Source organism: Gaeumannomyces tritici, assembly GCF_000145635.1.
Source record: "Gaeumannomyces tritici R3-111a-1 unplaced genomic scaffold supercont2.5, whole genome shotgun sequence".
Classification (NCBI taxonomy): Eukaryota; Fungi; Ascomycota; class Sordariomycetes; order Magnaporthales; family Magnaporthaceae; genus Gaeumannomyces; species Gaeumannomyces tritici.
Genome location: NW_008804549.1, coordinates 3246034 through 3265969, shown reverse-complemented (window position 1 = coordinate 3265969; position 19936 = coordinate 3246034). Strand labels below are relative to the sequence as shown.

General features: G+C 58.5%; 4 protein-coding genes across 5 annotated transcripts; 2 read left to right on the top strand and 2 right to left on the bottom strand.

Annotated features, from left to right (window-relative positions):
• Nucleotides 1–254: 254 nt before the first annotated feature.
• Nucleotides 255–2085, top strand: GGTG_10062 (hypothetical protein). The gene is made up of 3 exons (XM_009227924.1): nucleotides 255–698; nucleotides 784–834; nucleotides 889–2085. Exons 1-3 carry the CDS (start codon nucleotides 643–645, stop codon nucleotides 1511–1513), a joined length of 732 nt encoding a protein of 243 aa, XP_009226188.1. The 5' UTR covers nucleotides 255–642; the 3' UTR covers nucleotides 1514–2085.
• Nucleotides 2086–2523: 438 nt separating this feature from the next.
• Nucleotides 2524–3456, top strand: GGTG_10061 (hypothetical protein; the record flags this gene model as incomplete). Its single annotated transcript, XM_009227923.1, has 2 exons — nucleotides 2524–2932; nucleotides 3059–3456. 2 exons carry the CDS (start codon nucleotides 2524–2526, stop codon nucleotides 3454–3456), a joined length of 807 nt encoding a protein of 268 aa, XP_009226187.1.
• A 788-nt stretch (nucleotides 3457–4244) lies between these two features.
• Nucleotides 4245–7278, bottom strand: GGTG_10060 (hypothetical protein). The gene is made up of 4 exons (XM_009227922.1): nucleotides 7124–7278; nucleotides 6893–7065; nucleotides 6702–6822; nucleotides 4245–6620 (listed from the first exon to the last, which is right to left on the bottom strand). The coding sequence occupies exons 1-4, from the start codon at nucleotides 7263–7265 to the stop codon at nucleotides 4348–4350; spliced, it is 2709 nt and encodes a 902-aa protein (XP_009226186.1). The 5' UTR covers nucleotides 7266–7278; the 3' UTR covers nucleotides 4245–4347.
• A 1535-nt stretch (nucleotides 7279–8813) lies between these two features.
• On the bottom strand, nucleotides 8814–14673 carry GGTG_10059. 2 transcript variants are annotated; one of them, XM_009227920.1, is made up of 4 exons: nucleotides 14323–14673; nucleotides 12878–13659; nucleotides 9857–12559; nucleotides 8814–9737 (listed from the first exon to the last, which is right to left on the bottom strand). In XM_009227920.1, the coding sequence occupies exons 2-4, from the start codon at nucleotides 12901–12903 to the stop codon at nucleotides 9557–9559; spliced, it is 2910 nt and encodes a 969-aa protein (XP_009226184.1). In that variant the 5' UTR covers nucleotides 12904–13659; nucleotides 14323–14673; the 3' UTR covers nucleotides 8814–9556. The 2 variants fall into 2 exon arrangements, with proteins under 2 accessions (XP_009226184.1, XP_009226185.1); XM_009227921.1 differs by lacking the exon at nucleotides 14323–14673 and having other exon boundaries at nucleotides 12878–13360; nucleotides 13628–14148.
• Nucleotides 14674–19936: the final 5263 nt, after the last annotated feature.

Here is a 19936-nt window from a genome sequence, read left to right as displayed (position 1 = left end):
GGACAATCATATTCTATGTAGCAGTGGAGGGGGGTGGGCAGTGTTTGGGCAAACAGCGGCTAGAATATTGAGTCCATATTTAGGTACGCTGTTGCACCCTGTCGACATCGACAATCACAACCAAGGCCGGCATGAGGCTGTAGTGTCGTAACAGGGCCCGGTTGGCAGCCCGGTTGGCAGGTGGTCTACCAGCCCAGCCATGTAACCTCAGCCACAGCAAAGTGGTGCGAGCGCAGCACGCATGGTTTTTGCTATGAGTGGGTCCTCAGCCGCGCCCCTGGCTAGGAACCTGTCGGCCACGCTTGATGGGCTAAGCGGTTGATCCACGACCTCACGCATTGGGGTTTGCAGGTTGGTCGCCGTCAAAGTGCGGGTGCTTTCTACCAGTTAGCCGTTTGAATCCCAGTCTCGAGGCTGAAGAAAAGCAAGAGTATTCCTTGGCAAACAGGCTCCTGGGCGTCTTTGTGTCTCAAATTTTCCTGGTTGAGTACCGCCTTATAAACTCGACGTCACAGGGATCGCTCTCACAGCATTGCCGTGGAAGATTATAGGCCAATTGCGACTCACCAAGAACAGACGCAACTGATCACCACCGCCGATATCACTTCGCAACGGCAGAGAGCGCCTAGCCAAACGCCCACCATGGATCGTAAGAGGCTGCTCCATCAGTTAGACACACCTTACTCGACGGTTGAATGGTGAGATTCCCAACTTCTAACATGTAGCCCTGTAAACCTTTCAGACGGTTGTCAACCTTGCCCAACTTCTTCTAACTGCCTCCAGGCCTCATATCCAACAGGACGATCAGGACTCGATCCTAGAGCTTCTTTGCAAGTGAGCTTTGCCCGATGGTATCCTGGCACGAAGCACGGTGCTGACCTCCAACAGTCTGCTCTCTCCTCTTGGCGAGTACCGAAGAAGATACGGCTCTCAGTCTAAGGGCAAGCGAAGCAAGGCCAAAAGGAAAGAGCAAGGGCAACTCGAAGAGGCACTGGCAGCCGAGGCAGTCAAACCACCACCGCCAGAACTCGGTATATATGTCGACGTCGGACTTGCAAGTATCACCCGGGGCCTGCAACAGGCTGCGGCCGACGGGAACCCAGACGGTGCCAAGACTCGCGGTGGCAAGGCTGCGGGTGGTGGCAATGCCGGCACTGTACCCTACGCCGTCGTGTTCGTCGCCCGGTCGGGACAGTCTTCGGCTTTCCACTGCCACTTCCCCCAGATGGTCGCCGTGGCTTCCACATCGTCGCCCGTCCGCCTGGTGGGCTTCAGCAAGGCCTGCGAGGACCGTTTGAGCGAGTGTCTGGGCATTCCAAGGGCGTCTAGCGTCGCCTTGAGGGCGGGCGCGCCACAGTCTCAGGCTCTCCTCGATTTCGTTGGACAAAAGGTTGCGCCTGTCGAGATCCCCTGGCTCAGGGAGGCCGCGGCGGCTGGCTACCAAGAGACCAAGATCAACACGGCCGAGGCCCCTGTGGGACGCAAAAGGCAGAGGCAAGCTTCAAAGGTGTGAGTCAAGGGCGATGTTTGCCACGCGTGGTGTGAGCACGGCCGGCCTGGCAACAGTAGACTCACGAGTAGTTTGTCAAACGCAATGAAGTCGCATCACCATTCCTCTATAAATATGCAGACACTCACCTAAGTGAAGAAAGAGACCACGGCGAGGCGGTTCGCAAACCCCCGCTGATCAAGGTGCCAGATATATGGTACCTACCAACATACGCACTAGTTGAGTGAGTGCCCACGGTAGATGGGCGGTGGCATCTGGGCTGTAAATACTTCTAGGTGCAGGTGATCTGCAAATCAATATCTTGTCTGGTAGGCTGGCCCGATTGGGAAGCTACGCCTGAGGCGGTACTCGGGATGGAAAGATGGAAAGAGCACAGGACTACCTACCTTCGGCCTAGCCGGGCAGTCGTTGTGTGCCACTCGTGCCTTCCATTTTCAGCGCCGAGCGGGCTAGACACCTATATAGCCGTTGCACAAACTACAGAGAAAGATAGAGAGATCTTTTTGGTTGGCTCACGGTCAAGCAGAGCAGCAACTTACCCTACATTCCCTGCAAACGCGGGTTTCCACCTCCACACGCACTTTTTCTCTCCTCCAGCCCTGGTGTGTAGCAATTCACTGACCAGAGTACCTCTCCACATCTGTCGGCTTTGCTCGACGTTTGCGCACGCAACAGCAACAACCCGTCATCGGAAGTATCCCGCCACATACTCTGCAAGAACACCAGTCTGTCAGGTCGTCGGCATATCCCGCCTATCTACTCTCCTACAAGAACGCCAGTCTGTAGCTGGCCTCACCTGCCCATCTCTACTCAAAGAGTGCCAGCCTACCGTCGGCACTATAAGCCTGCCACCTCTCCACCTCCCTGCTGGTTGATCTCGACACCATATTGCCATCTCATCATCTCCCGCCCGCGCCAATCAGCCGCCATCTTAAATTCGCCATCACCTGTCTATGCCAACGAGCCATCCGGCCACTCACCAATATCAAGAGCGCCACGCAATATCAATCAAGATGGCAGCTCTCACACATGAAGAGCAGATGGCCGAGGCCAGAAGCTTCATGCAATCGACAGCCCCTGTCCAAGCGCGTAATCGCCCCCGAGGAGGCCGAGGAGGCGCTGGCAGAAGGGGCCAGGGAGACAGCCATCCGGGCGCTCAGGGAAATGGCCGTACAAATGCCCAGAGAGGCGGCGGCGGGGCCGCACAAGGAGGCGGCAGCAGAGGCGGCCGGGGAGGCGGCCGCGCAAGCACCCAGGGGCCTCCTCGTGGCAGTGGTCCTCGCGGTAGCGGTCCGCGCAGTGGTGGTCCTCGTGGTGGCGGTCCTCGCAGCGGTGGTCCTCGTGGCGGGCCACCTGCCCGGCATCCCTCGGCCGAGCCCAGCGTTTCCCATGACGCTGCCAAGAGCGGGTCCACGGGACAAGGTATGTACATGATATCTTTTTCATTCTACAACACCTTGCCTCATCTCAGGTGTCTATACGGCACTATATTCCCTTTGACGGTATCCCCAGCATAATAGGCAGAGCGCTAACCAGCCACATCAACAGAAACCGCTGCGGCTGCTGGCCCGCCTCCTGCTCCCCAGCAGCAGACGGCGGCCATTGCGGCCAAACCCGCCGAAACCCTAAAGGCCAGGGAGGCGGCCCGCGCTGCTCCCGCGCCCACGGGGGTCCAAGTCGGTGCCCTGGCGCTGGCCGAGGCCGAGGGCGACGTCGACCTCCCGGCTCCGGTCGTGGAGTACTACCAGCCGGGCGGCACCTTCGTCGCGGTCGATGGGTCCTCGGACCTCATCGACCTGCACGAGGGCGCCTGCGCCTGCGAGAGGCGCAGGCAGGCCAAGGGGCTGGCCGGCTCCCGGTTCGCGGTCGCGAGTGTGGCGCCGAGCCACAACGAGGGCCGGTTCACGGGCATCTGCCCAGTCCACGACATCTACGAGGGGATTTAGATCCCCCCGTAGGTAACGTGAGACTGGTCTGCCCGGCCGCGCTCGCCCGCTCCCGCTCCCCTTTCTTTTCCCCGGGCCCCTCGGGGTGGCTTGCAGGATGGCGCAGCCCCGGCTGCTATTTGTGCCCGCTGCGGCTATAGATAGCCGAATGAAATGTTGGCAGCCGTTTGAGCTCTCCATTGCCGTGATGTATTGGCAGTGATGACGGGCAAACCCTTGCCATGAATCGTGATGTTCCTGTTTGTGCACCTACATACTGAAGTTTCGCTCTGGGCCCCGTGTGTAATGTGGTCCTGCACTCAACCTGCCATGTGTGATTATCTTGTGGTCGATGCGCGATATAGAATTGGCATTTAAGAATTGTTGACTTGATGGTATGGTCCAATGGGCGATAGGTAATGAATCCGGGTAATGGGTGGATGGATGTGTAGATGTAACCGTCTCCAGGTTTGCGGGACGGTCAGCAGCGAGGCGCAAGCTACCTAACCAACCTCCTTTGGGCAACTCCGGCCGCCGGCTCGTGCGGCCGCAACCTTGACATGGGGGTCACTGGAGCCGTCTCCATCCGCGGCCCCGCAATGGATGCTGGGCAAGTTGGCACACATGCACCAGTCTGGGATTGAGCATGGCCGCCCATATATACTATATACCTTCAGGGCTGCAAGGTGTCTGGCTTCTACCTCAATACTCTCCCCCGAAAACCTTTTGCCCCCAAATCTGGATCGAGTGCCAACCCTGAGCTACCGCTGAAGCTACAGGCGATGCCACGGCGGCTGACAGCGAGTCACGGGGTGGTCAAGGTGACCTGCCTGAGCTAGCAGTTGGCATTTTCAATGCACTCGGGGTCGGGTCTACCAGTCCCTAAGCTTGACACTGGAACCTTCGCCGGCGCTACTCGATAGTGACATGGACAGCATCCGCCTCGTCCCAACCTTCCCCGCTCATGTATCCATGAATATAACACTCTCCAACCAGCTGATAGATCTTATGGCCATCGCCCGCTGCTCGTGAACCTTGATCCCCGCCAGTGTCATTGGGACTCTCCCCTGAAGGCATACCGTTGCCGTCGCCAGCCATCACCGCCCTATCTCGCAATATCCATGCCACTTTCGTCCCGGCTATCAAGCTCACCACATCATCCTCTCGCAGACCCAAAGGCCCGATGCCAGTAGTCCCGGAGTACGTCACAAAGAACCGACGCCAGCCGCCCGAAGCGTTGTAGATGAGAGTGAATTCGACCGCCTCGTCCATGAGTTCGTAGATATCGTTGAGTCCGTTGAAGCGAGCCGGAACCTCTGGAGGTACCACCCTAGTGGCGAATATCTCGCACACCTGCACCCAAGACTGGAATTTAACCGCGAACTCGTCGGGCGCGCGGCTGGAGCCGTCAAGGACGCTGTCGGCAATCATGGTTCTCCAGAAGGCCTCTTGGAGCGTCTGGCCGCCCGCCTCGAGCTGGTCCCGGGCCGCCGCCGCCGCCGCGAGCTCCCTGCACTGAGCCATGTAGTTCACCATGGCCGATCTGTCCACCAGCTCCTCTGGGTGGTCTGGTCCCTTGGCCAGCACCATGTCGAGGAACACTACGCGGCAGTGCAGCCGCGGGGCGCCAGAGGCCGCATCCGTGGATACCTTGAACGCCATCTTTGAGCCCCCGGCCGCTTCGTACCAGGCCTTGCTCGCAAGGTATTTCTCACTCGATTCTTGTGACCAGTCGACCACCCAACTCGGCAGCCCCGGCATCCGGCTAGGAGATCCCACCCCCGCCAGGCTCAGCAGCTCCGGCCGGGCGTTCTCCACCAAGATGACCGCCATGAAGTCGGTATACACCCTCTCGACGCTATGGCGGTAATCCGGCTTCGGCATCTGGCTGTCAACGAGGCTGTAGAAGGCAAACAGCTTGTCCCGCAGGTCCGTCGCCAGGAATCCGCGCGACGCCATCACGATGTCCGCAATGTCGGCCCTGGCCCTGTGCAGCCGGTTCTCCCGGATGTAATTCATCTTGCGGACCTGCTTCATCCCCCTCAGCGCCGGCGCCTCGACCTTCGTTATTGTAGTATCCTTCAGCACGAGCTCCTCGAACCGGTACGCCGCGACGCGGTCCGCAAACGTCGCCAGCACCTCCCAGCGCAGCGGCGCCGCGTCCCCGCACAGCACGGTCGCCGACCTTGCGAACGCGATCTCCTGCGTCACCCACACGCGCTGGAACCACGGCCGGGCCAGCACCGCCGCGGCCTCCCCAAACGGCGGCCGCGGGCCGCCGTCGCTGTCGCGCGCCTGCTCGAGGCCCATGCGACGCATCTTGGCCGCGAACGCGTCCTTCCCCAGCTCGCGCTCGCCCTGCAGCGTGCGCTCCACCAGGCGCCGGATCGCCCCGACCCCCGCGGCGGTCTCGCCGTCGCCGTCGCCGAGCCAGACGACCACCTCGTCGGCGGACTGGTACACGGCGCCCATCATGGCGACCTGGGCCGACTTCTCGTCGTCGTCGGCCTGGTTGATGCACAGCTGGTCGATCCAGAAGAAGCGCTCGCCAAGGGGGTGGTCGCTGCTGCGGACGGCCTTGTTCAAGAAGGCGTACAGGTTGGGCGTCACGCTCAGCTCGTCGTCGTCCGAGGTGATGACGCCGTCCGTTGGCGGCGCGCCGGTGGTGGTGGTTCCCCATGTGTAAGAGAGGGCGATGTAGGGCTCGATCGGGTTGTCGACGGGGGTCTCGATGAAGGTGCAGCCGATTTGGTCGGGGGAGTGCTGGAAGAGGTAGAGGATGCGGATGGTGCGGTCGCCGGTAAGGGGCTCGTACTGGTAGTGCTTTGGCTGGGTGTTCATCGCGTCTATCGCTGTCTTGATTTGTGCCTGGACTGCGTCCGGGAGTGCGTCTACGCCCGAGAACGCCTCAAGCTTAGTCTTGATCTCGGGCCATTCCTTACGCAGTGCGCGGAAGAGTTGCAGTGGCGCCAGGGAGAGCCATTGTGCTGCGAGCTCCACTCGAGCGATATCGATCTGATCGATTTTGCCGTCGTCGCCCCGGTGCGCCGGCGAGGACTTGAGAAAACTGGTGCATTCCCGAACGCCGAGCCTTGAGAAGTCGCAGGACGGTATGGCCTTGGCCGTCAGCTTGGCCAGAAAGGAAGCATGGCGCGTGTACGACGGCTGGCCGTGATATCGACCTCCTGTACACCACACTCCAAGTCAGTGGTGATAACACGCAACAAGAAGCTCACACGGTGGCCTAAGACGATGGCACAACTGACCTGGCTCAACAGACGCTCCCATCATGTCCGCGAAACCGGGCAAACCCTCCCATTGCACAACAGTCTTCCCGTCCACGACAATAGCCCGAAGTCTCTCCATCTCGCTGACTAGCTCCACCAACTGCGGTGCGGGGTGCTGTCAGCTCAAACATTGACATCGAAAAGGATCTGTGGTGAGGGGATGCACCTACCTGGTCGTGCATCTCGGGGACTGTCGGCGATAGCGCCCCAAACGATCCCCAGAGGAACGACAAGACATCGTCGGCGGGGATCCCCTCCTTGACGGCCTCCTCGACATGCGAGGTGAACAGGACGGCCGCTTCGATGCCCAAGATCTCCCCAGCGGAGAGCTTCTCCAGTACCTCTAGTCTTGTGGTCCGTTAGCCAAGCTGCGGGTGAAAGACTCGGGTCAGCTCAAAAACCACTCAACTGCTTCGGCCGCGAGGGCCAAGGATCCGAGGCTTGCGTAAGCTTCTCCAAGCCGATGGCGTGTTGAGATTCCATCTTCACAAGTCGGTTGTTGTGTTCTATCCCGGTTTGTTTTTGGCAAAGCTTTGGGAGCATTTCTGCCTACCAGTCCACCGAGCTGAGACGGGTAGAAATCTTACGTCGACAGCAGTGGCCGTGCAGCCTCCAAACCCCTCTCAGGTTATCGAGGTAAGGCTGGAGCGGCTGTCCAATCGCTACACTGATATCATCGAGCTCCTGTTGGTTGGGACACAGCTCCAGGCTGCACCCCTCGATCCCCGCTCCATCGTCTCTAGTTGGATAACCTCGATACCGTTGGATTGTTTACCGCGTGCATGAGCATCTCGCTACACCAAACCGTGCGGAACGGCAAGCAAGATGGTATTCGTGGATGACGACCTAGGTAGGTAGAGAGGTGGGCATACATACAAGAAGCAAAAGACCCAAGATTCCACAACGTCGTGTTTGCCCGCCCGACAAGCCCAAGTTTGTGGCTAATGCAAGTGAATGTTTTGCGAAACCCAGGTTACAGGCACAATCCTAGAGACGTCGCGTCAAGAGGGGGTTTAACAGTATAAATGCTTGCACGCCACACACACACACACACACACACATACATACATACACACACACACACACACACATACATACATACACACACACACACACACACATACATACATACATACAGGAGAGTAGGATATTAAACGTTAAAAGTGCGGAGCCCTCCAGCGTGGGTTGTCAGGGATAAGCATGCGTGAGGGGTCAAGTAGGGGCTACACAGGCCACCGCACAATCGGTAGTAGAAACCAATGTATTGTCAAATTGTAGCGATACATTGATTTGGCAGGATTTTCTGTGGGAAAAAGTGTAGTTGGAGATCCCTGAAGGGCTCCGCACTTTTAACGTTTAATATCCTAGACTCCTGTACCCTCTTAAGCCAGTTTAATTCAGCAGGCACATTAGATGAGTAGGGATCGCAGAAGTTCTTTTCACGCAGTGGCTTGATAATAGAGTTACCTCATCCGAGGCCCTTTTCCAGACCATTTGTTGAATTAAACCGGCTTGAGAGGGTACACATACATAACAAACGAGCTCGACAAGCTCTGTTCCTCCCCATACTTTATGTAGACGGACGGGCCCCACACACGCGCTGCACACAAACGCCCAAAGCTCAATGGCGTCTTGACCGCGTGCCCGCCGAACGACGTAGGAAGCCGGACCCCCCTCCGCGGCGGTGTGATGCCGCGACGGGAGGCGATTGGGCAATGGCGCCGAGCCATGATGGGGCCATGCAGGTTCCAGAAAAAAAAACCCCGTCTTTTTGTTGTTGTCAGGGTACCACGTTCCTGGATGCTTGGAAAATCCCGAGGCCAACCCAACCTGATTTACTACCTCGGTACCTGCTACCTACATAGTCGCCACCTCCCCTAACCCATCACCTGCAATGCATTGGTGCCCGGGGGGATGTGTCTCGTTTGCGTGAAGCGTTGGCGTCGGGTTTGAGCAATAGATGGGCTCCGTGATGGGCCGAAGCAGGTTTGGGCGGATACTCATACCTAGCTAGTTACGTAGGTATAGGTACGTTTGTTCTCGCATGAACTCGTTGGTGTGTGTGTGTGTGTGTGTCGTCAGATCCTACACCTGCATGCCACTTCAGTCATGACCCCTCCTGTCGCGTCTTGCTCCTTTGTTTGTTTATTTGTTTACCTCGTCTCGTGCGTCGTCCAACATGTAAGAGCTTAAACCGCCTCGTGTGTTGGATTGCATGTTTCCGTTAGGGGTATCATGACACAAAAAAAAAAAACCGTCCAAACCTCCCGCGCGCCCGTAGAACGCGAGCCCGCGCACCCTTTTCTTCCCAATGCTCCCAGCTCCCCTCCACCGTGCTGCCCTGTTTTCCTCCTCCTTGGTTTGTCCATTTGTCCCAGTGAGATGGCCCGCACATGATGTGGTATGTGCTGGTTGAAATTTTTGACTCTACATTGTTTGCTCCCGCTTGTATCGACGCCAGCCACATGCAAGAAACCCGAAAAAGTAGGATAGAAAAAGGCCATGAATCCCCAAGTTCCGGTCGGCAACATCCAGATACGTGGGCAGGTATGGGACTGGGGGCTCGAAAAAGTTCACGAAACCACACTTCCGCCACGTAAATATATACCCACACACCACGAACTGTCATCCCTCCCTCGCCACCCGTCCTTCTTCTTTAGATGTTGTTTACCTAACACCGCTCCGTCATGGAGTCCAAAAGGCGCCGGTCCACAAACGCCATGACCCAAGGAGGAAGGTCCGGTTGGAAAAAAGAAGAGGGCAGCAGAAACGGCGGATCAAACCAAGCCCACGCAGCAGCATTCGGTCGATCCCCTTGCCCCTCCCCGCGTCCTTCACCGAAATTTGGTAAAGGACTTGTGCGCCAGCGGCGACATTGCCGACGGGGGGACGGCCGGGCGGCCCGCGCGGCCGTGCGAGGTCCTGGCGCAAAAGGCGCAGATGTAAACCGAGGGCATCATGCTCCGCTTCGGTATGTTGATACACCTGCCGTGGAGCCACAACTCGCACGAATCACTGACAGGGAGAGGAGGGTCACGAAATGCGGGTCAGCAATCATCCATCACTGGCAGGAGAGAACACGAACGGGGATAGGGACCAGCCGGCGGGTCCGGGGTCAAAAAAAAAGGACTCACCACTGCACCATGAAGCCGTCCCGGTGGTGGTCGACTCCGGTGTTGTCGCACACGCAGCGGATGCCGCGCCCCGTCCTGTTCGCGGTCGAAGGCGTGGGCAGGCTCACCTCGGTCAGCGTCGTCGGCGAGGTGGCCGCGCTGCTGTACTGCTGGTGTTGTTGTTGGTGCTGCTGTGGCTGCTGTTGCGGCGGGTGTGCGCGTCCAAAGCTGGTGGTGGTGTTCGTGGGGGCGCCAAACCGCTGCCTCGAGCCTCCGCTGCCCGGGACCCTGAGCCTCGGCGGCGCGCCGCCGCCGCCGTTCTGTCTGCTCTGCCTCAGCCTCTCGAGCTCGCTGGCCGCGTCCCCCGCCCCCGAGGCCAGCCGGCCACCGCCGTTGACCACCGTCTCGCCATCGCTCTCCGGGTCGTTGCTGCTGCTCCCACCGCGGCCCAGGATCGAGCTCGAGGCGCTGTGGACGCTGAGGCTCCGCTGCGAGGGTCTGTACTCGCCTCCGGTCTGGTACCGCGCGCGCTGTTGCCCCGAGACCTTGAGCGGGTCCGGGATGGCGAATGAGGTGTTGCGGCTGGGGATGATGATGGGCTCGTCGTCGGTCGAGGACGCGTCGTCGTCGTCGTGCCCACCAACTGGGCCGCCGCCGTCGTCGTCTGTAGAGTCCCACCGCGACGAGGATCTGCTGCCGGCCATTGCTTTCCGCGAACTCCGTCCTCTCCTGGCAGCCGGCGGCGGCTCATCATCCGCAACGACCGTGTCGACCCGCGCCCTTCCGTTGGCGTCGATGGTGAACTTCACAGATGCGCGGTTCATCATGACGGCCGCCGCATTTGCCGCTCCCGGCGACGACTCGGGTATGGAGGTCAAGCTCGGCAGCCGGTGGCCTTGGTTCGACTTTAGCGGCGACGCTCGGCCGTTCGGCGCCGACAACCTACCGTGCGATGACGGGCGGCTCAGTGTTCCCGTCGCAGGCTGCAGACGCTGCAGTTGGTTCTCCAAGGCCACTACCGTGTGGTGGCTCGAGGTGCTCGACGCGGATGATGGCCTGGTAATCTGATGCCTGCTGCCACCACGGTTCTCGCTGAAGCTCCGCGATAGGCCCGCCGGCCGGGGCTTGGCCGGTGAGCTGACGGCCGCCCGGTTTCCCCTCTTGCTCGAGCTCGGCTCCTTCACGCTGTTCGCCCGACGGAGCTCGCCCCGTACCGCTGGCGCCTTGGCGGAAATCCCGAGGCCCTTGGCCGAAGCAGTCGCTAAGTTCACGTTTCGGCCATGGTTCTGGTTGTCGCCTTGCTGATGTGGTGGCTGTTGGCCCGACGCCGGAGCGAGGGCCCGATGTGCCGCCACACTCGGGATCTGTTGCTGCATCTGTTGCTGCTGCTGCTGCTGCTGCATGGGGTTGAAAACGGCCTCCATGCTGGAAGAAGGTGGTGGCCGGCTGAACAGCATTCCCGGGTCCACGACCTGACCGTGAGACAAACCGAAGCTATCCTCCATCGAGGTCTGGTACATGCTTGTATCAACCATCATGGACTGTCTCATCGCATTTGCACTTGTATCCAGGGTCGGCATCATGGTCTTGGGTGCCAACGGGCGCTCTCGCTTGGCAGGGGAGCGGCGGCCGGCCTGGGGCGGTCGGCGGGCCTGTTGCTGAGGCAGCTGCTGCGTTTGGGCATGTTGTTGTTGCTGCTGTTGCTCCTGTGTTTGCTCCGGCTGCTGCTGCTGAGGAAGCAGGCCCGTCTCCTGGAACATCTGGTTTGCCCTTCCCCAGTCCATCGACCCGGCAGGCCGGTGCTGGCCCATCTGCGTGGCTGTTGCGGGGGTCTGGAACATCTCGGCGTGCTGAGCGGCCGAGAACTCGAGTTCCATTCCGCCCATGGATCCCGCCTCCGTCTCCCAGAACTGCTGCGAGTTCACAAACGAGTGTGCCGAAGCCGGCGCCGACATGGGGAAGCCAAACATCTCGCTGGGGGAGGTGACGAAGACGCCCATGTTGTGGTGCTGGTTCCCCGCGCCAGCTCCGGAGAAGTCCCCGAAGCCCTGGTCATTCTGCATCGCGCTGGTCTTGGCCTTGGGGGCCAGCTTGCGCCCTCCCTTGTTGGACGATGGCGGAGGGGTGGCGGTTTGTCCCTGGTCGTCGTGGCCGGCGACGCCTAGTCTTGCCTTCTTTGCCTTCTTTGGGGAGCGATCTCGGCCGGATGCCGAGGCCCGACGTGCCGAGTCCTTGCTGGAGTCCTCGCTGTGGGATGGGGAATGGGCGGCCTGGGCTTCGTCGTGCGTCAGGGCGAGTGCGGCGGGCGATGAGGGGAGTCGCTGTGAGGGGTCGACGGGCGGCAGAGGGAGATTCGAGAAATGCGTGGCATGTGTCGCGATCTCCTCGGCGATTCCCTCGGCCGACAGGCGCCTCTTGTTCGGGCCACCAAGAGCTGGAGACGATTGCGGCTTGTGGTGGAGGAAATTCGCTGCGAAGGGCGTGCCGGAGCCAAACTCGCCGGGAAAGAAGCCGCGGCGGGGCGAGGCTCTCAGGTTGCCGGGCGTGGCGTTGAAGAGGGAATACTCCTCGGCGAAGTGAGGAGTCCAGCCGCCGGAATCGTCAAGGCGGCCGGTGGCTGGCCTGGGGGTTTCGAATACGGAGCTCGGTTGGACGGTCGTCTTCGGGGTCTTTTGCAGAGGCGGCGAGGGAGGCGGGCGGGCGTTCGGGGCACCAAAGCTGCTACTTTGTGTCGGCGGGCGTGGTAAGTAAAATGGTACCTCTATATCTCGGCCATCTCGCCCAGCCACTGGGAGTTTGGGCGGGAGAAGCTTTGTGTGTGCAAGTATATGATCAAGGGAAACGAGAGGGCGATTGAGGGGCATCCCCGTCGTTGACGGTTCCAGTGGTCATAAATCTTGGGGTTGCAGAAAATTCCAGTCTGCAGACGGAGATTGTCCGAGGCCGGGAAGCACGGGGCATGAGGAGGGGAAGGCGGCGGAGAAAGGAGAAAAGAAGGACCGGAAAAAGGTCGAGGTCAAAATAAAAAATTTGGTAGCATACCCAGAAGCTAGTTGATCCACACTCATAGCAGTTTTTACTTTGCTCCGTCTTGTCCGGCATTCATGTGAGGGACTTTTGATATCACTACACCATTCCAGACGCGAGCGTGCAGGCAGGCGCGCCCAGAGTCCAGATATAAGAGAGCACCAAGCTTGGGGCCAGGCTTGTGCGTCTTAGGGGCGAATCGGAATCGGCTGCCAATAGGACGGCGTCGTCGGCGGGGAACAGGACGTTGACGGGTAAAGCAACAAGACTGGCTTCCACGAAAGCGAGCCGCTGTAGTATCGAGCTGGGTAGCAACGCGGGGAGAAGGGCAGAGCAAACCACGGTATAGCAGCGAGGGGTTCAGGCGGAGGGTGCGGATGTCTTGGTTGGGAGTATGCCGGGTTCGTGGTCTCATTCGCTCATTACTGAATAGGGTTTCGTGAAATAGCGTCGCTCGTACGGTAGACAAAAAGGAGGGATGGCACAAGATTAGAGGCTCTGAGAGTGAGAGGACAAGGCCCAAGGATTCGGGCTGTTTGTTAGCCCACGCTCCCAGCTGTACTGCCTTGATATTGGCCGTGTCGTATTTTCTCGCCCGTTTTCTTTTTCTGTTTCCCCCTCATCGGCCGCCACGAGAAGATGGGATGGGCCCACAGAGCCGGCCGCCAGTTGCCAGAGCAAGCGCAGGTGCAAAGCCGTGCAGGTGTTTGGGACGGGGACCACTGGGGCAGGGCGGAGGAGAAGGGAAGGCAGGGAGTCAGGTACCATTAGGCAGTCGTTGCGGTCGAGTCGAGGCTCTGTCGAGTCGCAAGGTCGTCGTGGGTCAGAGGAACCGCTGAAAATGGACTGGACGGGTCGTCGCAAAGGCAACCGGGAAAAACAGGGGCTTAAAACGGAAAGGAAGGATGGATTTTGGGACGGGATTGCATAAAAAAAGCATAAACCACAAACCAAACAGAACTAGGGTAATATTTGGCGGGAAGGGAAAATTCACAAGAAAGGGAAAGGGGGGACAAGATAGGCAAAAGAAAAAATAAGATGGCAGAAAAAAGGACAAGGGAACACAATATAGCCGCCCTGTTCGTTATGAGCAGCAGAGCTGGGGTGCAAGAGCTGTTCGGAGCGCAAATTATAAGTCCAACCCGAGGGAGAAACCTTGCTTTTTGGCGGACAACGGGGTGGGATCCGTCAGATGCTCGGGCCAGGTGGAAATGAAGCGCACACGACGAAGCGGGACCGGCTGGAAGCGGCCGTCGCCGTTGTTGGTTCAGGTAGTGCGAGGACCGTGCAAAAGGAAAATAGGAAAATGCCGCCGTCACGGACGCCACGGACGGGGTTGTGCAGCGCAAGCAATAGAGTCCAAGCGCAAGTGAGGCGCAAGACGGGGAGGGTCTGGTACCTGTGGGCGCCTGGGAGTGCCTTGGGAGTGCCTGGGAGTGTCTGGGAGTGCCTGTACTTACAGCAGTCTGTCCGTCTGATGGTTGCACCATGGAAGCGCCGGCCAGCGAGAAAGGTTGGACGCTGTCGAACGAATAGCAGGCCGCGGCGCCTCGCTCCAGACAACGACGCTCGACTCCTTCCCGCGCGGTCCACGGTGAAAGTTTACGCCAGGAGCTTCTGCATGTGCAAGTACAGAAGGGAATGCGGCCTGAATGCAAGAGAGGGGTGGTGGTCTGCCACCAAAAAAAGGGGGAGCTCAGGTGATCGACAGTGGAAGTGAAAACGAGAGGCAAGATAAAGGGAGAGAGAGACTTTCAGAATCCCATCCGCAAACCAACACCCGCCTGCTTCTCTCGGACAATCGGCATCCGTAGAGACAAGAGTTGGCCGGCGAAAGGATGGCGGGCGCAGGTACGCTATGGAGGACGGCAGGCAGCAAACCAAGGCCCGGAGCCCCAAGCGACCGACCTTTCCCCGGCCTGCGCTGCTCCCTGACAGGGGTGCTACCTCCACAGGACCCAGGCCAAGGCTGACGCCAGGCCTCCCGCCGGAGCATCGTGTACGGCGTGCAGGTACATAGCAATCCACGCGTGCCACGCTTTACCCACATTGGTCTACCCACATTGGGACACACATGTCGGGGGGACAGGCCCAGGCCGATCGAACTGCAGAAACGACAGATGACAGCAGAGTTGCGACGGACGGTGCATGCGTTCCCAGGGAATTGGAATTAGCTCGGCATTCACGTCATTCATTATTTATCTCGGTAGATCTCAGCAGATCTCAGTAGCCCTAAACTATATCCTCCATGTCGATGCTTCTGCTCTCTCTCTCTCACCTGCGGCCAGGTCTAGTCCTCACTAGACCCAGCCCAGCCACAGGTGACATGCAGTAGCTATCAGGCAGGATACAGGGTTCTTGGCGGGGACGGTCACCGCCTCTGCCGTCGCTCAAGATGACCAACACTAACCCCCTAGGGCTTGCTCTCAAACAAATCCAGCCCGACACAAAAGAGGGCGAGACATGCAAAATGGAGACCGGCGTCAGCGCTGGCGGAAACTCTGTGGATTTCAGCCATTTGGAAGTCGCCGCGGGCGAGGGAGCCAAAGCAACTGCAGCTTGCCAATGCACCTATGAGTCAGGGGAGGGCAGCAGCAGCAGTAGCAGCAGCATGCACGCGAGATTGGGTGGGCCGCTGCCGCTCTGTTAACAGTCCAGCGCCGCGATGCCTTCTCTGACCTAACAGAGACTCACTGGCCAAAGCCACGGCGCGTGATCCCGAATGCAGGTCCCGGAAGCTTGCGGGGGGTCCAGGGTTCTTTGCCTGCCTGCTTGCCTGCCTGCCTCAATGTACAGTAAGCCCGCTCGCGTTGCTTTTTCTCCCCTCTTGTGCCGGACCAGCTGCTCGAGCGGGCTGCTGCGTCTGCTTCATTTCCCGGCTCTGGCGGAGAAGGTCCCGTGTTTGTGTTGGATAGGGCTGCCAATAGGGCTGGCTGGGAGCCTCCCAACGCCCGCCCAACCACCACGGCTGATCCCTGCTGTGGTCTCCTCGTTCTGTGTTCTGTCTATCAGCAGCTAGCGGATCCCGTCTCAGATGTCTTGCTACGGCACAGCGGCTTTCTCGTCCCCGGATGTGCTGATCACCATTGCGGGTAAGCGTATTGGCTTGGCCCGCCTGTGAGCAATTTCCTGCCACACTCCCGCTCAGTCGGGGCCTTGCGCGAGCACGCGAGGTCCATTACGTGCACGGGAGAGGAAGGGACGGACATATCGAAGCTATCGGCAAGCCTCCAAGCCAAGCCAAGCCTCCAAGCCACTTTGACGCTCTCACCCCACGCAATCCCGGCCTCGGGTGCGGCCAAGAGGACAGCCACTGGCGCCATTTTTCATTTCAGTTTTTTTTTTTTTGCTTCTTATTTATACCTTCTTTTTTCGAACCCGAAAGTACTCTCCCACATTCCTGGCACCCCCAAAAATAGGCGTTACATCGTGCCACTCAGGTCGACACAAGTTACCAAACCAAACAGAGGTTTGCGACAGTGCGGTGGGTCGAGCTCAGCCAAACGCCCTCGATCCATCCTCGGTCTAGACAAGACCCAACGACCCAAACAGGAAGGAAGCTGTCGAGCAGGGATCTTAATTGCTGTGTCTGCCCAGGTCGGTGTGTTTGGTGGAGCGGAGCGTTGCAGGGGGAGCGGTGGGAGGCGACGAGACGTGCCAGAAGCTGGAAGCCAAAACACGACAGACCATTGCATCCGTCATTCGACATCCGTCATTCGACATCCGTCATTCGACATCCGTCATTCGATCGCTGTGGTTGTAGGGCAACCGACCGGGCGACAGGATTCTTTTCCCTAGGCGACAGGATCCTTTTTCCTAGGCGAAAGAAGATGGCAACATCACGCACCATCGCATCACCACCTCGTCGCCTTTGCTCTCCCTCCACCCACCGACGTCGACGAACTCATCAAGCCATCTCACACGTCCCTCCCGTCACCCACGGCACTGCCCACGTTTTGCCTTCATCCCATCGCGCAGTCTCACCTTGTCCCCCAACCCCGGAGCCTCCACGCTCGTCTCAGGGAGCCGTCCGGATTGTTGGAAGTGCCCCTCGCCACACCCAATCGACTGGCCAGGAGCTCGAGTTTGGGAACTTGCCAGCCGCGTGCCTGACTGGTCCCAGCCGCCCAATCGAAGAGGCCGTGTTGGCTTTCAAAGGGTTCAGGCCACCAGCTGAAAACCCCCGATCTTGTGCAGAAAGGCATTCCCCCTCTTTGCTGTACGCTGATCACCCCCTTATCAGGTCACCACCCCTGGCTTCAGCTCGCCACCTCCTGCCCGCCAACTCTTTTCTCCCTCTCGGCCGAACAGCGCCAGAGAGATGTCGGTGGTGGACGCAAGCCCGCCCAGTCGGCGACGGCGTGGGATCCCACGAGATTAGATTGTGTGTGTGGGGTAGGTAGGTTTGCTGCCTATCAGATGCCACACGTCCGTGGTTATCATCTTTGCCTGTGTTCCTGTTCCCTATCACCCTATCCTATCGCTGCTGTTCCTACCCACCCATCCGTCGTTTTCGTCTTGCAGTCTTTGGTGTTGTCGAACCTTTTCATCAACCGAGCTTCGCATCGGATGACGCGCCAGTCAGTCTTAAGGGAATCAAATCCCGACACCCTGTTGGTGGCAACTTGGCTTTCGTCTAGCTACTTCCTTTTTTGACTTGCTTCCTTCGTCTCATCCCCAACCGCTTGCGTGTTCCTGTGTGTGTGTGTGTGTGTGTGTGTGTGTGTGTTTTTACGCACATATCCTACATGCAAACGTGCACATGGGAAAACTCTCAGCAAATTGCCGAGCAAAGAGGCATCTACCATTGAGCCCGGGATGCCTTGCCCCTGTACGGTCCCCCGCGGGCGGCGAAACCGGTAGGGTTTTAATCTAGATGTTACTACAGAGAACAAAAAAGCCCATGATTTTGGAAGCGCCCACCAGCTCTATTTCGGGAGCAACCTGCATATGTACCTGTCTTCACCCCTCCCTCCCTTTGGCTGCCCTAGCCCTACCAAGCACCCCAGGTTCTTGGTCTGGTCCTGCAAAGGACCCTCCGAGTGACACTGGCGAGCCCAAGTGGTTTTCGTGTGCATCAGCCCTGGCTTTGGATTGGCATGCGCATGCGCACGCCACAGCAGCCACCTTCATGCACAACAACAACACAATCGCCATTCCCACCCACCACCAGGCAAGGCTCTGCCCAAGAGAGAGAGAAAGATGTGGAGGGGGAAGGGGTTCTAGCCGCCCGACCTGAAATGCCCCGGCTGCCTGCCCCACCACCCCAGGCATGTAGATCGGGCGGGCTTGGGTCCTGCGGCATTGCGAACCAAACGCGCATCACACAATGCGCGCACACGAGCGGGAGGGCCGCCGGGGGGGCGTGGGCGAAACACGGCCGAGGACCCGGCCCGGTCGATGATGATGGCCTGGAGTCGCCATCTTGCTCTTTTCCCTCTCCTCGTGCAGCCTATCCAACCCAGGCAGGCGGTAGCCATCCAGCCCTCTCCCTCGGAAGAACAAACTCTAACCACATTCTCTCCACCGTCAGCCCTCCCCGTGCGTTTGTATACATCTCTACTTATACCCTATACGACTTCCTCTGTATTGCCAGAAGGGACACATGGAGTGTTTGTCATCGGCCATGACTCGTGCAAAGTCAGAGATATTGAGGTCACTTGCTTCCCTCAAGGCAGTGCGTGCCGAGGCGCCGTCGAGGGGGAGGGGTGGCCGGTCCTCGAAGCCCGCCACCGGCTTGGGCCGCTTTGTTGGGATTCCCGTTTTTTCTGACCGAGGCGCGCGCGCAGGGCTTACAGGACGCGTCCTCTCCCATGGAGGCCTCCTTGGGCGTCGACAGGGCAGGGAACAGGCATTATAAAAGACCGAGTTTTCTGTCTCTTTGATCGGCCTGTGTATTCCCATGCCCCGACCCCGGCATTCCAACCAAGTGCTAGTGGGGAGGGTCTTGTTTCTTCCCCTTGTTTTTGTTTTTTTTTTTTTTTTGTCGCCTCGCCTTCTCTTGTTGAGACGGCTCGGCAAACAGAGATCATCCGATTCTCCGTATCCCCTCAGCCCAGCCCTGCTGACACGGCGAGGAGTCGGGGCCAGGTTGGCCTCCCTCCCGCCAGCGTGTGTTGGGTTGGCAGATGTCTTGGCGTCTTTGGTTGCCATCCAGACTTGTGCTCGGCCGGGGTTGGTGTTAAACAGTTGGAGTCAAATATAGTAATAGCCACACCAAAGGCATGTGTCACGGAGGGCATTACGACGAGGACGGATCGAGGCCTAGAGTAGAAAAATAGTGTATGAATTCGTGTTCGCTTTTCAGGCGATATGAAAAACCCCCCACCGGTGTACTACCACCATATTTGTTATTTTTTTTTTCCTTGCCTCCTTTGGGATTTACCAGAATCACATTGCACACCACCAGCCCAAAACGGAGAGGATAAATGAATAAACAGACCCAAGAGTGAGAAAAAAAAAACGGCTGGCCTACCTCAACCTTGCAGAAGGGAGGAGGACGATTTAAAGACAATGACCTAGTGGGGTAATAGCGGAAAGCAAACAAAGGAGAGAAGCCAAAGAGAAAGGAAATGTAGAAAAAAAAAAAAGGAAAAATAAACAAAGACTTTGCTGCTATTATGCAGGTTCAGCCCCCGTGTTGAGCCCCCTGTGAAGGGGGTTTGTATAGACAGCCCCGGCATCCAACTCTCCATGCTCTCCAGGTATTCCCGCCCAAAAAAACGAAAGCCTTTCGTCGTCGCATCTCCCGAGGTATAAATAAGAGGCCAAGGCACCCCCAAAAAAAAGAGGTAAGAGGCAAGTATATAAGGAAGAAGAGGAAGAAAAAGAAGAAAAGGAGGAGATGATGGAAAGGAAAACGGGTCATGACGCGTATCGATTGTAGAGATAAGAGATGAGATGGTATCCCCACAAAAGAAAGAAAATGTTTAGGGTATTGTTGTTTTCATGGTGTCGCCTGACGTATTGTGCCTACCCCTCCTCTTGGGGCACCACAGAGTAGACAGAACGACATGGGTCAGATCAGATCATGTTTGCCAGGTCGTCCAGCGCGTTGTGCAGGTTCGTGGGCCT